The 17,663-nt window shown below is 36.8% G+C and overlaps 1 protein-coding gene across 2 annotated transcripts; it reads left to right on the forward strand.

The window, feature by feature from the left end:
* Positions 1-252: 252 nt before the first annotated feature.
* LOC118273105 (chitin synthase chs-2-like) lies at positions 253-16,044 on the forward strand. 2 transcript variants are annotated; one of them, XM_050696840.1, is made up of 25 exons: positions 253-421; positions 609-717; positions 1,184-1,428; positions 1,513-1,679; positions 2,284-2,617; positions 3,462-3,658; positions 4,085-4,400; positions 4,913-5,133; positions 5,373-5,461; positions 5,773-5,924; positions 6,766-7,028; positions 7,446-7,656; positions 8,455-8,655; positions 8,917-9,143; positions 9,531-9,698; positions 10,022-10,327; positions 10,769-10,998; positions 11,454-11,562; positions 11,987-12,139; positions 12,741-12,917; positions 13,316-13,483; positions 13,788-14,016; positions 14,394-14,560; positions 15,001-15,142; positions 15,697-15,913. In XM_050696840.1, the coding sequence occupies exons 2-24, from the start codon at positions 620-622 to the stop codon at positions 15,106-15,108; spliced, it is 4,536 nt and encodes a 1,511-aa protein (XP_050552797.1). In that variant the 5' UTR covers positions 253-421; positions 609-619; the 3' UTR covers positions 15,109-15,142; positions 15,697-15,913. The 2 variants fall into 2 exon arrangements, with proteins under 2 accessions (XP_050552797.1, XP_050552796.1); XM_050696839.1 differs by lacking the exon at positions 15,001-15,142 and having other exon boundaries at positions 15,697-16,044.
* The last annotated feature ends 1,619 nt before the right edge of the window (positions 16,045-17,663 follow it).

Here is a 17,663-nt window from a genome sequence, read left to right on the forward strand (position 1 = left end):
ATACTGCTTTAGTTGCCACCAAGTAATGGGTAAAAGTGACAGCGTGGCCATTTGGCCAAACGTTCAAAATTATTGTACTGAAATATGGATGACCTCACATAGCCGTCATTGGTAAATAATGTAGAGGATGCGATCGTATAATGTGATAATAATTAAAATCAAAGCACGATTGATTTATACGATATTTGATAATGTACCTAATCAGCCAAGATATCGGTATGACGGGACTCGAGATATGAGGATTATGTTAACGCTGGCTGGTACCGAACTAGTGTTTTACCATATCCTCATTTGCTTCGTCAGGTTTCCGGTGACAACACGAACTCACTATTGTTGTTTATTTGAAGAAAAAAAGAAGTGTCGTTAATCCAAAAGTGATACAGTGACTGTGATAGTGAAAATATGACTTTCCTAAATTAAGGTAAGATTGTAATCTTAATGAATATGTAGTCATATTTTCCTATAGATATGATTTAATTATTTTAAACAAATTTAATAAAGAAAGAAATTAAATATGTTTATAGATCGGATGGTACTAAGTCTATGCATATAAAGTACACCTACCTAATAGAAGCAGAACAAATCAGAATAGTGAATAATTTTTGCAGAATTATCTCGAATGGCGAGACCAAGACCTTATGGTTTTAGGGCTTTAGATGAGGAGAGTGATGACAATTCGGAGTTGACTCCGTTGCACGATGATAATGATGACCTAGGGTATGTAATTTTTATTTTAAATTAAACAGGAAATATAATAAATTAAGGACTATTACATTTATTTACCCGACTATGGAAATATTGCTATTTTCTAATTTGATATCTTTAGAACCCTCTAGAAAATGCCTAGGTCCATACCAAATGCCTATATCGGTTTAAAAGATATTCAAAATGTTGATGACGTATGCCTTCCAAATGTTGACGCCATGCTGACGTTAACCATAACGAGTGTTAAACTCGAAATTAAGTGGTGCCTACAAAACCTTAATCCACCTTAATTCTACAACAATTCCGTTATACGCTGATTATAAATGGATTTTCAATGTATTGATTGATGATGTACGTATTTATATGGTATTATGATGTAATTTTCCTTGAAGATAGGTATAAAAATCTAGATTAAGCAGTGTAGGTATTTGTTGTCGTATGGACACAAAAATATAATTAAGTGAAACAATTTCTTCAGACAAAGAACAGCTCAAGAGGCAAAAGGATGGAATCTGTTTCGAGAGATTCCTGTGAAGAAGGAGAGTGGGTCTATGGCCTCCACTGCCGGAATAGACTTCAGTGTAAAGATCCTTAAAGTCCTGGCGTATATTTTTATATTTGGCATAGTGCTCGGATCTGCGGTTGTGTCTAAGGGCACTCTGCTTTTTATCACATCACAACTGAAAAAGGGCAAAGCAATCATTCATTGTAATAGACAGTTAGGTGAGTCGATATTTTTTTAATTTTTCTCCTATATCTTTTGTTGTTTTTTGTTGAGTCTCCAACTAAACTGGCAATTTCCTCCAGAACTGGACAAGCAGTTTATAACGATCCATTCGTTGGAAGAACGTGTGACGTGGCTATGGGCAGCCTTCATAGCATTCAGTATTCCAGAAGTTGGCGTTTTCTTGAGATCAGTCAGAATATGCTTCTTCAAAACAGCACCGAAGCCTTCTGTTTTACAGTTTTTGACGGTAAGTTCACCTCAAAATTATGAGACATTGTCGTGACGTCGGCCGTTAGATATGTGTACAGTGGATATCTATCATGTAAGGTAATTCCCCGTATTAGATCAAAATACTAGCAATCTTTACAACATGATTAGAACGAATTAGTATTTATAGAGTCACAACCGATTTAATTTATCAGTGCAATTTTAGGAATGTCACATTTTTTCTAGATAAACAAGGCTACCTGTTATCTACCTATATATTTATTTTAATGATGACTCAAAACAATTTAAAAATATTTTATCATCTATTAAGAAATAAGTTTCGATGTATGTCGAACAGGTTTCATAATTTTGGTGCAAACTATGACATCGCATGTACAGTTATTCTAATACATTAGTGCACTGGTTGCCAGTGCCATTGCTGAGACTCGAGTCTCAGGTTGGATTACCTGTCCCGGAAAAGTGTTATTGGACTAGGACTAAGAATAATAACTACAAAAACAGTATGCAATCTATAGGATAGCAACTGTAACTTATCTTTTCCTACACTTTTGAGGGAATACCAAAACTACATGCCTTTACAATTGCGTCACAGACATGTGATTAAACCAGCTAAATTGTTTCAGGCCTTCGTAGTAGACACCCTTCATACAATAGGTATTGGATTACTGGTGCTCTTCATCTTACCAGAATTAGACGTGGTTAAAGGAACAATGCTAATGAATGCTATGTGCTTCATGCCTGGAATACTAAACGCTGTGACCAGAGACCGTACGGACTCTCGATACATGTTGAAAATGGCACTAGATGTACTGGCTATCTCCGCTCAAGCCACCGCGTTCGTCGTCTGGCCTCTGCTAAAAGGCGTTAGTATGCTCTGGACGATTCCTGTCGCATGCATCTTCATCTCACTCGGATGGTGGGAAAATTTCGTCGGTGATATCGGAAAACAATGGCCAGGTAATTAAGTATTTTGGTTTCTACAATTGAAGAGACAAACGATTCGAAATGGTCCCAAGCCTTAAGTTAAATTGCAAAAAATGTGTAGGAACTTAAAATGATGGTACTTGGAAATGCGTGTGGAAGACAGGTATAGGGTCCTCTTACCTGAATCTAAAAATACCTATATTTGGCGAGAATTGGGTACCTAAACTTTTGTTTTGTCAAAATTAATTTACGTCATGTTATGCAAAACTACTTACTTTATTATAAAAGGTTTAATTATAAACAGTAGGTTGTTAGATAGATATCTAATTAGATACTTGATCTTACTTTTGATAACTATAATCTTCTAAGGGAGCCACTCAATTAGCTGTAATTATCAGTCAATGCCTACATATTAAATTCAAGTAGTAAACATAAGCCGGAACAATCAAAGTAAATCTCTTTGTTCTTGAAATTAGGTAATTCAATGTATTGAATCATTGATTTAATTGAACTTTGGTTTGTAGGTTGTAGTGTAGTGTAGTAGATAAGTTGGATTTACAAACAATAAATAACCAAATAAAAATATATCACGTGAAAATGTGTATCTACTTGCATATCTTTATAGGTGTATGCACCTACTTTTCGCTTAAATATATTCAACACAATGTATGGAGTTGTTTTAGATATGGGGCATTCCTCAGCTATAAAGCAAACTATCCAATAACTTTTCTTCATAATTGATCCTCGTTTAGTTTGTTGTGGCGATTTTAGGGTTCCATCATCTCTAAACTAAGTTTTATCAGAATTGTTTCATTATAATGTTTAGTTACATTAGCAATGGTGATGCAAATATGACATTTATATTATATTGTTACAGTCCTGGAACCTGTACAAGAACTTCGTGACAATTTAAAGAAGACTCGTTACTACACACAGAGGGTGTTGTCTTTGTGGAAGATATTCATATTCATGTGTTGCATCCTGATATCTTTGGCGGCACAAGATGACAGCCCGCTTTCTTTCTTCACGGAGTTTGCTACTGGATTTGGTGAGCGCTTCTACAAAGTTCATGAGGTAAGACATACAATGTATTTACTAATATTAAAATTGATTTAGTAAAGTACGATACCTAAATAAATGTAGAGGCCAGTTTAGATGATTTAAGTACGACATTGTTTTATTGTTTTGTTATTAGTTCGTATTACATCATGATGATAAAAGTCTCTTACAAGGCGATTCTGTCAGTTGCCTTTGAATAGCACCAAAGTCTTGTATTCTAAATTCTTTATCCCTGACTGTTGTTCAGAAAAGTATGGTAGAAGGGGAAATCGAGTAAATGTCGAGAATGGAAATCTAAAAATTTTTAGATTTCTATTCATTTCCATCCAGTCATTTACTTAGGAAAAGAAACATTTCAAAAGTCAGTCAGTCATCAGTGATGTTGTATGTAAACCACGATATGTTCTATTAATTTACTTCTACTTATTTATTTACCAACAGGTTCGAGCGATACAGGACGAATTTGAAGGTTTTCTGGGCTACAAAATTATGGACTTATACTTCGATCAAATGCCAGCGGCATGGGCCACCCCACTGTGGGTGGTGCTGATCCAGGTCCTGGCTTCTTTAGTCTGTTTTATGGCAAGTTTGTCTGCCTGCAAGATTCTGATACAAAACTTCAGCTTTACATTTGCGTTGAGTCTCGTTGGACCTGTCACCATCAACTTGCTGATTTGGCTTTGCGGCGAGAGGAACGCAGATCCCTGCGCATATAGTAATACGATACCAGATTATCTGTTCTTCGACATACCACCTGGTAAGTTTCATTTAATTACGTAACAATATGAATGTCGTTAGATTACAGATTAATAAATATTCTCTAAGATATCAAGATCACTAACTTATCAAGAGGTCGAAATACCTTCTTTATATTTATAGACGACCTTTCGCGAAATTTATAGAGTATTTGAAATATTAACTTTTATATTACTGGGCTTTTTCGGTTTTTCGAAAATTTCTCAGTGGTCGCACGGAGTCTGGAAATATGCCCGGTATATGGCAGTAGGCCTGGTTATGTGCCATAATGTGCACCTCTGCCTACTCCTTCGGGGATAAAAGGCGTGACGTTATAAAAAAAGATTACTTTTACACGTCGGTATTTCCTAACGGTCTATTCTGAGAAGAAATACAGAAACAAACTAAAGGTAAATAGATATGATAGTTTATCTTAGAAGTACAGATTTGAAATCTAACCGCTATCTAAAGATCTACCAATGCTCCAACCACGTATTTATAACTAAGTAATGAACAATATAATGTTGTCTCCAGTGTATTTCCTGAAGGAGTTTGTGGTGAAAGAGATGTCGTGGATTTGGTTGCTGTGGCTGGTGTCGCAGGCGTGGGTGACGGCCCACAACTGGCGCTCCCGGGCCGAGCGTCTCGCCGCCAGCGACAAACTCTTCAACAGGCCGTGGTACTGCAGCCCCGTCCTCGACGTATCCATGCTGTTGAACAGAACCAAGAATGAAGAAGCGGAAATAACGATAGAGGTAATGCTTATGAGCCATGTGAATCAATTATGTAGTTAAATCCTCAATTTGAGATTGCCTCGTTGGTCAAGTGGCCATGAGTGCCAAGTTAGCAGGTCTCGAGTTCGATTCTCGAAGGCAGCAACGCAACGTTGGGGTTTTCTCTAAAATTTCTCAAACATTTAGCAAATCGGTATGTAGATCTGAGTCCTACGAAATTTGCATAGTCGTCAATTGTTACATATTTTATTTTTCAATAGGATCTAAAAGAAACGGAGAGTGAGGGTGGGTCTATGATGAGCGGATTCGAAGCTAAGAAAGACATAAAGCCTTCTGACAACATTACGAGGTAAATAAATTTTCTTTGTTACTGTAAAACAAACTGTATTTCATTACTGTATAAGTACAAATTCCTAGAATGTCGATACTAATAAAACAATATAATTATATTTTAAAGAAATTAGGTTTACAACCAACGATTTGTAGAAAGGATTCTTTTCTTTCACTTATCTTGCCATTGTAATTTTCAATTGCATGACGTGTTTGACCTTAAAACCATTTCACTTGATGAGGATTAGCAGAATCAGACGATCGGTTATATCTAACTAGGGCAAGTATTCGATATATTTGTTTATATACATAATTACGTCACGTCATCAGGATATATGTCTGCGCTACGATGTGGCACGAAACGAAAGAAGAAATGATGGACTTCTTGAAGTCTATCCTGCGTTTCGATGAGGACCAAAGCGCGCGTCGTGTCGCACAGAAGTACTTGGGCATTGTAGATCCTGATTACTATGAACTCGAAGGTAAGTTACAACAGGGATGCTGAAGGGATATGAACATTAAAAATCTATATAGTCCGTCAGTTAGGTAATGAAAAAATATTAGACACGTATTTTATATTTTGTCATATAAGATCACAATACTTAAGTAAAATTAATGAAAGTTTAGGAGTGAGAGCATATACGTCATTTCTGCGTATAAAACGTACCTAGAAGTGACGTCACGCGATATTTCAAATCAATATATCTTTGAAAGTATTTGTTTCCGTAAGAAAATACAAAATACGTGTGTAATATGTTGTAACAATCTACAAGACGGACATTAAATTAAAAATCCTACTGTGGACGTCATAAAAAAATTCTTAGTAAGATTATAATATCAAGTCTTTGACGAACTTTGTCTGCTCAGATAACTTTTGTATTCCTACAATTTTCACTGATAAAGTATTGAATGGACGTCAGTGTTTGGCCTTTGTTTAATATTTTTATGTCCTACATTTTGCTCATGCAAGTGCCTATAGCAAACCGCTCATAACTGGAAACTTAATACACATACCTAGAATGCATTTCTTTTTATTTTTTCTTTTTTTTATTGTTATATGGGCCGACGTTTGGCCTCTATCTCACCAGATGGTAAGTGATGATGTGGCCTACGATGGAGCACGTCTGCCCATAAGCAACCTATTCACTCGGGCTTTGAAGACACCCAGGTTATACCCATTAGGAAACACAGACTCCGGCAAGGAGTTCCACTCCCTAGCAGTTCGCACAAGGAAGCTTGAAGCGAAGCGCTTCGTGCGTGTGGGTGGGATATCCACCATGAATCATGAAAATTTTAACCATGAATCATTAAAATCTGTTACAGTACACATCTTCATGGACGATGCTTTCGAAGTGTCGGACCACAGCGCGGACGACTCGAAAGTGAATCCCTTCGTGACGTGTCTCGTGGAGACCGTCGACGAGGCTGCTTCAGAGGTCCATCTCACCAACGTGAGGTTGAGGCCACCGAAGAAATTCCCTACACCGTACGGCGGCCGACTGGTCTGGACTCTCCCAGGAAAGAACAAAATGATATGCCACCTCAAAGACAAGTCCAAAATACGACACAGGAAAAGATGGTCTCAAGTAAGCGTTACATATTTGCGTTTCATTGTTCTTGTAATAAACCTTTTAATCAGAAATCATTAGGAAATGATAACTTATCGCCGAATTGCATTGCTTCGGCACGATATCTTTTGTTATTGATATCTTATTTATATAGAAGTTTTATCTTTCCATTAATATGAAAGCGGTAAATAGGGATTAGACAACAAATATTATGTATCTACCTAACAAAGTATTTTTCAATATAATAATATGGTCGATGACCTGTTTCTCTACATAATTTTGACTTTGAACTTAATTATTGTAAAATGACTTACACGAGAGGTGCGCTTTGGACTACACGTTTTTCAAATAATCCATATTTTAATGCTATTTTTGTTTGTGATATATCCTAAAATTTCTTTTTAGAAAAATACCTATTTTTTATGACCTGTACAGGTGATGTACATGTACTACCTACTGGGCCACCGCCTGATGGACGTGCCGATCTCAGTGGACCGCAAGGAAGTCATCGCAGGGAACACCTACTTACTGGCTTTGGACGGCGACATTGACTTCAAACCGACAGCAGTCACGTTACTAATCGATTTGATGAAGAAGGATAAGAATTTAGGAGCAGCGTGCGGACGCATCCATCCTGTGGGCTCAGGTAATATGTCACTTGTGTTCATTTTCTCCTGATTATACCTCCTGGTGACAGAAAATAGTTTAATAATGGTAGCAGTAACACTTTATTCTTACTCGCGGTTAACTTTAGATTCGACCAAGGGATTAGACTATTGACAGAGACCAGGAGGCAGCTCTTTCAATAGGTACCAAATTTTAGGGTTCCGTAGCCAAATGGCAAAAAACGGAACCCTTATAGATTCGTCATGTCTGTCTGTCTGTACGTCCGTCCGTATGTTAACATATCCGTGATGGGTGTCTATAGATAGGTCTTTAAAAAATACATTAAGGTTCCTAAAACCATTTTTCGTCAAAATCAACCGTTTGAAAGTTAGACGCTTCCTCTAACTTTTAAAATAAGAGAGTTAGAAAACTGAAAAAAATGTATGCTGTAGATTTCAATAGAAACTAACAACAAAAATTGGTTTGAACGAGATATCATTATTAGTTTTTGAGAAATTAAACATTTTCAAAAACCGCAAATATAACTTTGTCGTCCATACAAACACTATGTAAAACCAAGTTATTTTACAACTTTTATATTATGTCATCTACTTGCTGTTACGGAACCCTTCATGGGCGAGTCCGACTCGCACTTGGCCAGATCTTTTTTTAATGTTATGGCAAACCCCTGCGAGCACTGTACGGCTTGTTGGTGTTGTAGAGTAGCCGCTGTAGGCAATATTTTAGTGAACTGCATTTTGTGACCATCTTTCTTTCAACAATGTTTTAAAAATACGAATTTGTTGATTTTAATCGCTGTCAACATCGATTTTTCCAGGCTTCATGGCATGGTATCAAATGTTCGAGTACGCTATTGGTCATTGGCTGCAAAAGGCGACTGAACACATGATTGGCTGTGTACTCTGTAGCCCTGGATGCTTCTCCCTCTTCAGAGGAAAGGCTTTGATGGACGACAACGTTATGAAGAAATATACTTTGACTTCCCACGAGGCACGACATTATGTGCAATACGATCAAGGTAAGCAGTTCAAATCTTTTATAAAAATGTATTATTCTGTGGGTTTTAGACAGAAAACAGTATCTTAAAACCTTACAATGTTTTGCAGTGCTATGCTAAGTGATAATGAAAATGAGTTTTACCCTTGTTGTATACATAGCTCTGTTTTTCAAGGAGCGTCTCCTTAATAACCCACTGGGGCTATTACGTTTCTACTATTCTTAGATTTTTATACTACTGTTATCAACCAAATTCCTTTGTAAGTATAATGTAACTGTGCAGGCGAGGACCGTTGGCTATGCACTTTGCTGCTGCAGCGCGGGTACCGCGTGGAGTACAGCGCGGCGTCGGACGCGTACACGCACTGCCCCGAGCACTTCGACGAGTTCTTCAACCAGCGCCGCCGCTGGGTGCCCTCCACGCTCGCCAACATCTTCGACCTGCTCGCCAGCGCCAAGCTCACCGTCAAGTCCAACGACAACATCTCCACTCTCTATATAGTCTATCAGGTACTTATGTCTTAGATAATTAATCATTTGTATTTTTATTCATTCGGGGTTTTTTAATACCAGATACCTCATGTTCGCAAATAACATTATTTAATCTTAATGCTGGAAAATTTTCTTATCTGAATTCTGTTTTGATCGCTTACACGTGGTTGTTCATTTAGAAGTACTTATTAGGTTGAATTTTTGATTGAAAAATATAATGTGTATGGTTTTTATCAAAAGCTGTATAGTTGTTAGAAGACTGAATTTGTTCCTGAAATTATAAAAATATGTAGTATGTCGGTAAACATGGAGGTGATTCCCAATGAAATGTAGGTACTTTATATTTAATTACTTGTCCACATTAGCAATCAAACAATTTTATAAATTAATGTACCTATTTTCCAGTTCATGTTGATAGTGGGTACGGTGTTGGGTCCCGGTACGATCTTCCTGATGATGGTGGGAGCCATGAACGCCATCATTCAGATCAGCAACGCGTACGCGATGATGTTGAACCTCGTGCCACTCGTCATCTTCCTTATAGTCTGTATGACTTGTCAGTCAAAGACACAGGTACGTGTGTATTATGAATTTTTGTTTGTGTTGATATTTATGGTATATCCATTTTGAAAAGATTTTTAGGCCTTATTAATCAGGCAACATGTCGCGGTGTCCCTAACGTCACATTTCTTTATGTAGACTCTCCTCCGATACGGAAGATAAGTGTGAAGTTTCGTTTAAAGAAAAGTAAATCGTCGTAATTAAAATTTTCGGATATTCCAGTTTTCCAATTTTCAAATGTTTTCAAATTTTCAATAGGCAAACGAAATACCTATCATAATTTAATGCTTAGCTCTTTCGTATTAAATAATATCTACTAAAAATTTACTTTCCAGCTCTTCCTCGCTAACCTCATAACATGCGCATACGCAATGGTGATGATGATCGTGATAGTGGGGATAGTTCTGCAGATAGTGGAGGATGGATGGCTGGCTCCGTCCAGTATGTTCACAGCTTTAATATTTGGTACATTCTTCGTCACCGCGGCGCTACACCCGCAAGAGATCAAATGTTTGCTGTTCATAGCTGTGTACTATGTAACCATCCCTAGTATGTACATGTTGTTGATCATATACTCCATATGTAATCTCAACAACGTATCCTGGGGTACCAGGGAGACGCCGCAGAAGAAAACTGCTAAGGTATGTTATTTATTTGTACCTTTTTTGATATACTTACGCCCGAATACTCAAACGCTACTCAATTTTAAGTTGTACTTAAGTATCGTGCTATCTCAGTCATTTTATAAAGAATTGATAGTGTCATAACTACATTTGAGAGCGTCTTAAAATTGAGTAGCGTTTGAGTATTCGGGCATTAATCCTTTTACGGCCAGTCTCAATAACTAATGTAACAAAAAATAATATAGTTGAGATAGATCAATAGAATCTAAGAACTCTGCGAAGCATCTGACATTGTAGTCAGGTAACTCCAATGTGGATTAATTAAAAGCATATTTGAACAACATTTAGATGATAAAAATATTACAAGCAACTTTATATTGGCGTTCCGTAGTCTCTGAGGTTATGTATGTATATTGTATATACTTTATAGTAGAAACTAATTGTACCTTCTTTTACTAGGAAATGGAAATGGAACAGAAGGAAGCAGAAGAAGCGAAGAAGAAAATGGAGAGTCAGGGTTTGAAGAAGTTGTTTGGCAAGGGAGAAGAGAAGAGTGGTTCGTTAGAGTTCAGTGTGGCGGGCCTGTTCCGATGTATGTGCTGCACCAATCCAGAGGATCACAAGGACGATCTCAACATGATGCAGATCTCACACGCGTTGGAGAAGATAAATAAGAGATTGGATCAACTGTTAGTATTACATTTTGATTATTTGTGTGTGTGTTTGCTACTCAATCACGTCAAAACGGTTGAAGAGATCGGAATGAAATTTGAACAGAGTTAGATTATCGTCTGGAATAACACATAGGCTACTTTTAATCCTACGGAAATGCGGGCGAAGCCGCTGGCAGAAGCTAGTATTATATAAGTGGTATTTTTAGTGGATTTTTGTAACAACATTACACATTTTAATCTCTAAATGTAGTAATAATACCCACCAGTTATGTTATGAATTTTAAGGGAACAGTGAGTAAAGATCCCTAAGAATTGGTGCTGTCCATAGATACATACAACTCTAGGGGCATTATAAAAGCATTGCTGACCTTTAAAAGGCGGGATAACGTACCCAACGAAACAGAACACAAGCGTTATTTTACGTTGGTTGACTTTTGACGATTTTTTTAAATTTCTCTATGTTCTTGTAGCGATGTCCCACCTGAGCCGACCCACCAGCCCTCGCACCCACACACACACGTGGAGACGGTCGGTGTTCGTGATTACGAAGACAGCGAGATTTCCACTGAAATTCCTAAGGTAAGTACTAAAATATTTATTGTTAGTTATTTTATTCCATTAGATATATGGTTTAAAAGTACTACACGTTTAGTAGGCGGGTTGGAAACAGTAGTTTTAGTAGAGGGTTCAGGTTCATTAAGGAGCGCTGCTGCGCTTAGGCAACATTCGCGAGAAGATTAGGAGTGGGGCTCTGCCGTCACCACGCCGCAAGCTAAGACATAATTTTTTTATCTTTAAAAAAAACTTTTCCCACACTAGGATTTTCTTCTGTATCGTGGGTGCGTTTACAAATATATAATTTCACATACACATGACACCCAGACCCGAAACAACAATTTGTGGACCACACAAAGAAATGCTCCGTGTGGTGATTGAACCCGCTGCACGTTACGCGACAGCCGTGCAGTCAATTAAATTTTATTAAGATGAATATTAAAAACAGGAAGAACGAGACGACCTGATAAACCCCTACTGGATCGAGGACGTGGAACTCCAGAAGGGCGAGGTAGACTTCCTCACGACCGCTGAGACCAACTTCTGGAAGGATGTCATCGATGAATACTTACTGCCTATTGACGAGGACAAGCGTGAAATTGTAAGTAATTTTTTTAACCGATTCCTGCATTCAAAGCCAGGGTATGACGTGTTTTTGAGTGAAAGAAGATTATTTTTGTCGGAATGTTTGAAGTTTTGCGAAAGAGATGGATGTACGAATATTTAATATTTATATTAATTGTCTAAATGTATAGTTTGTAAGGTATTGAATAGTGCCATTGGTTTGTACCGTTCTATTTAAAATAAATAAATTATTTAATTAGAGCACTTTTACGTCTGTCTAAGTGATTATATCTTTAAACTTCTTGATCTTAAGTTTAAGTTTTACTCTGAAAGAATGTATCGTTGAGTTTTTCAATTCTTTCAAAGTTTATCATGAAAATGTAGTGTCCAAGTTAATCTTTGCCAAGACCTCTTCGAAATATTGAAAGACAGAATGCCCAAAACGAATCATATTTTTTTTGGTTCAATTTAATATACGATTGATTTTTAGTTAATGTAGTATGTCTCACGATAGTTATTAAAGTCAAAGTCTAAGTAAAATTATTTATTTCAAATAGACCGGGAAGGCACTTTTGAACGTCAACATTAAATTAGGCACTTTTGAATAGAATGCGCCTCAATATATTCTTCTTTCTCAGGAACGTATAAGAAAAGATTTGAAGAACTTGCGAGATAAGATGGTGTTTGCGTTCGTGATGTTGAACTCTCTGTTCGTGCTCGTCATCTTCCTGCTGCAGCTCAGCCAGGACCAGCTGCACTTCAAGTGGCCATTCGGACAGAAGTCCAGCATGGAGTACGACAATGATATGAATATGGTATGTTACTACTTATTATTTTACTGCCGTTTTTATCGAGAGAATATGAGTGTTATTATCGAGTATAAACTCTCTCTATCTCTCTGATTGTTCCCTCATGACTGAGGATCGTGGTCAACATCAGAGTTGCTTCTGGAGCGGATAATCTGCTCTTATCATCTGCTTATCAGAACCGTGTAAAATTTTGAGGACGAATGCTTCACCTGATTGTTCCATCTGGCTTTCCTCCGCGTGTTCCCAACCACAATCAGTTTTTCTAGGTTTTGACTTGTGACTGACGAAAGAATATGTTGCTTGCAAATGTGTGTGACAAATACTATTTGAAATTCAAAACCATATATTTTTTTAAACTATTTAACATAATACAAGTTTAAAAAAATTACCTTCCTTTTTTCCAGTTCATCATAACCCAAGACTACTTAACGCTGGAACCTATCGGTTTCGTGTTCCTCCTGTTCTTCGGCTCCATCATCATGATCCAGTTCACCGCCATGTTGTTCCATCGCCTGGACACGCTGGCCCATCTGCTGTCCACCACCAAACTGGATTGGTATTTCAGTAAGAAGGTGAGTTAACTATCTTGACTAGAGATTAGTAATTAGACTGTTATTTTGTAGCTCATGTGATTTCTATGCGATCTTAATCTCACTGAGGTTATGGTTAAAATTCTCACACATAGATAAAATCCAGCTTGTCACTACCACCCAAAAAACTTCAAGAAAAGTGGTGTACATTTTGTTAATAGCCTGTAATCCACGAGCAGCGCTCATCGCTTACTATGAGTATAAAGAATCCATGTGCTCGTTTACCCATACCTATCTCATAAATTAGGTCAGCCAGCATTAAATATCTTTAATTTCCTTTTCGCAGCCGGACGACCTATCAGACGATGCGCTAATAGACTCTTTGGCGTTGACAATAGCGAAGGATCTTCAACGTCTGAACACCGACGACTTGGATAAACGAAATAACAACGAACACGTGTCCAGGAGGAAGACCATATACAACTTGGAGAAAGGGAAGGAAACCAAACCGGCTGTTATCAACCTCGATGCCAACGCCAAGAGGAGATTGACTATCCTGCAGAATGGAGACTCCGGTGAGGATTTTTTCTATAATAAGTATGGGAGAGCCATGCTACGGCACGAATGGGCCGGCTCAGTCGGAGTAATACCACGGCCTCATAGAAAACCAATGTGAAACAATGTTAAAAATATTGTACATGAAAATTTCAAATTTTCTTATTGCAACATAAGAAAATTTGAAATTTTCATGTACAATATTTTTAACCTCATATTCTGATGTCTGACTCTTAGCTATAAGAGCGAGACAAGTGAACATGCAAATAATATGACAGTTTCCCGCTCCATCAGGCGCTAAATTATGTTCGTCTTAAAGCTCTTTTTTCCTTAGCATGCATTCTATATAGCATTTAGAATAGTGAGTTTAATGACAACATATTACTTTGTTACCTAGAATTGATCTCCCGCCTGCCATCTCTGGGACCTAACTTGGCAACTCGTCGTGCCACGGTGCGTGCAATAAACACTCGACGTGAATCTGTCATGGCGGAGCGACGCAGGTCTCAGTTCCAAGCGCGACCTTCCGGGGGATCATACATGTATAATAACCCTCAAAACACGGTAAGATTACAAAAAATACAGATATTAGTTTCGAGCTCAGACCGGGAATCATAATTATGAGCACGGTACTATGCGCAGTGACTGAAAGTGATGTCACTTAGTGAAGTCATCGGATAGCCGTGTATTGTTATAATCTAACGAGGTATTGTGAATAGAATACACTTACAGGTGTTTCGCTTTACAATATTGCTAAGATATTCCAGTAGGCGCTTTAAACACTAACTAAAATACTCACATTTTAATACAGTTTACATATTAACATCTAACACCTAATTTAACTAAACACATATAAGTAATATACACTACAACTATGTACAAACTAAGAACCAACACTACTAATAAATAAAGTCCATTTTTGCTTGAACAGATAGGTATTAAAAATCGGAATGGTACTAGTAAAATAAAGCGATTTCACTGTCGACTAAATATTTTGTTTCCAGGGAGATGTATTGACACCACAAAGACCGACCCAACGACTCAGTACATATCACTTTGACGGCCTCGTGGGTGCTTCCACACATTATCCCAATACCCAATCTTACGCGTGAAAAGTGAATCTCGATTGTTAATACTACGCATAAGGTTCGACAGATGAAATCACTTTATTATAAAACCATTTTCGTTATACTTAGTACATTTACATTGCTGGAAACACTTTCTCGTTCACATATTCTTAATTTTATCATTACATTTCCAAATTACACTGCACATCATTTTAGGTACACACGTATTTTGTAACAATTGACCAAAAATGCCTATAGAAGGCCTAAGCGCGCACTACGACTTTTTATCGCGCGATTAAGATTATCGCAAATTGCAACATACTGGTTCATGTATCAAACTCGATATAAAATTCATATATGTATATAAAAGCGGCTTTTTGTAGTGCGATAATTAATCTTAGTGCCACACTCAGAGACATTTAATGATTACTTAAACTATTCCTTAGTCACGATTTTGTTCCGAAAACAATTGCTAAGGACTGGGTTAAGTAACCATTAAATGACTTTGAGTACGGTGGTTAGTGCGCGTTCAGACCTAAGTTTAGAAAAAAACATGTAGGTATTTTTTTCCAAATCATGCCTTTTCATATCATCAGAATGTTTTAAAGAGATTTTTTTTTATTATGTTTGTAGATTCAGCTGGACGATATGGTCGGTGGGCCGTCGACGTCGGGGGTGTACGTGAACCGAGGGTACGAGCCCGCCCTGGACAGTGACATCGAGGACACGCCCGTGCCCACCAGACGATCCGTTGTACACTTCACCGACCATTTCGCGTGATAACCACAAAAATCTGACTAACATCTCCATATTACATTTTCTACTCTGTTACGAAACGATAAAGTTTAAAATGTATTAATGATATTGGTGTTAAAGATTTGAGTAGGTTTCACGTTTGTGTTTAAATAATTTATGAAAATAACATATTGCTTTATGACCGCTTTAATATTAAAAGAAACTCAATATATGCATTAAAAAATATTATTTGTTTTTTTTTTCTATTGATTACGCCCTAATAGCTACTTTAAGATGCACGAGATTAAACAGTTTTTAGTTTTCATCTCTAATTTCGTGTGCAATTAGCTAGTGTCACACCATTGGACGTTCAATATTTGTCAGCTGCAGTGATTGAACAAAAAACTTCTTGCTACATTTGCGACTGGTGACCAAAAAAAGGTGGTCATCGTTCGTGTGAGTAGTAGAGCGGTATTTGAATCCATTCTTGTTGTCATGGACATAAACCACATTAAATTGTTGGATAGTTTAGTTACTATGTATTTATAAAAAAATGAAATCAATTGCATGATATGAGGTAATAATACCTATCTACGTATAATAAAAAAATTGACTAAAATTGATAGTTTATACATAATTTTCTGTGGCGTGACTTTGTAATGTAAAAGATTACTGTCGGTTTGTTAGTGAAACAGAAACACGCAAACTGTAGCGCCTTGAACACTTACACGTTGTTTCGAATTACATGAACTATTGTGAAAGGTTTTTGAAAGCAATATAATTTAATAATGTGGCTGAAAGGATCTGTAATGAAGGATAGATCAAACTACACATCAACGTTTATATTAGTAGTGATTTCCATGAAACTAATTGTAATTAAAAACAACTTACAATATAATTTGTTCAATAATTCTACTATGGCATCTCTCCTTATGATACCCGAAGGGGCCTATGTATAATGTAAACACCCTATCATCTGTTTCGATATAAAAGACGTTTATTACGGAGTTTTGCCTTTTGCTATTTGTCGTTCATAATTCTGGGCTATTACAATTTTGAAAAGCCTAAAATAACACTTCGCCTCTTTAGGAATCGAACCCAACTCGAACTCTTACTTGGCAATCGACGCTTGCGACCATTCGACCAACAATGCAATAATTTTTTTTTATTTGTTACATTTTTTACGGTTCACCTCTATTCTTACATCTAGGCTAAGGACAAAAACAAAAAAGTATCAATCAATGGAAACTCTCATATTTTACAACATCAACACAATTATACTGAAAAACATTACTTAACTGACGCAATGAAAAATAACACCTAAAAAGTAATTTTAAAATTATAATGACGTAATAAGTAAATGATACAATTTTATTATTAATTTAAATATTTTATATTCATCAATTACTAAATTAGTTATTAATTAATTAATTAGGTGTCTTACGCAAATTGTATGAGACATCATCTACATTATATACTACTCATCATCCCTACATATATACTGATTGCGATGCCAGTATAGGTACTGGGATCATAATTAACTTAATAGGTATCCTAACAAAAGATTCTTGATCTTCCTGATAATAGTATTCCATATAGAATAAATCTTAATAAGATGTTTACACACATTGTAAACATTTGTTTTTAACTAAACAATTTCCTTCTACGCTCTTTCCCATCTTTTTATATACCTTTCATTAAGTTTAATAGTACCTCGTTTACTAATCACCACACGTCACACATCTATGTAATTTAGGTCTATGTCATAAAAATAATAATTTCCCATTAAAAATTGGGAAATCCGTCCAAAAGAGTTGTTGTACCAGGTGAGTCAGTAGAGGTTCAGCCTTTCGATTGTCAAAGTA

The sequence above is a fragment of the Spodoptera frugiperda genome, chromosome 1, assembly GCF_023101765.2.
Source record: "Spodoptera frugiperda isolate SF20-4 chromosome 1, AGI-APGP_CSIRO_Sfru_2.0, whole genome shotgun sequence".
NCBI classification, from domain to species: Eukaryota; Metazoa; Arthropoda; class Insecta; order Lepidoptera; family Noctuidae; genus Spodoptera; species Spodoptera frugiperda.

Bases quoted from the DNA above. Each gene is read 5' to 3' on its own strand.
- LOC118273105 (XM_050696839.1), top strand. From the start codon at position 620: ATGGCGAGACCAAGACCTTATGGTTTTAGGGCTTTAGATGAGGAGAGT. The intron at 3,659-4,084 runs GTAAGACATACA...ATTTACCAACAG, and splicing joins GCTTCTACAAAGTTCATGAG to GTTCGAGCGATACAGGACGA. The intron at 5,134-5,372 runs GTAATGCTTATG...ATTTTTCAATAG, and splicing joins AAGCGGAAATAACGATAGAG to GATCTAAAAGAAACGGAGAG.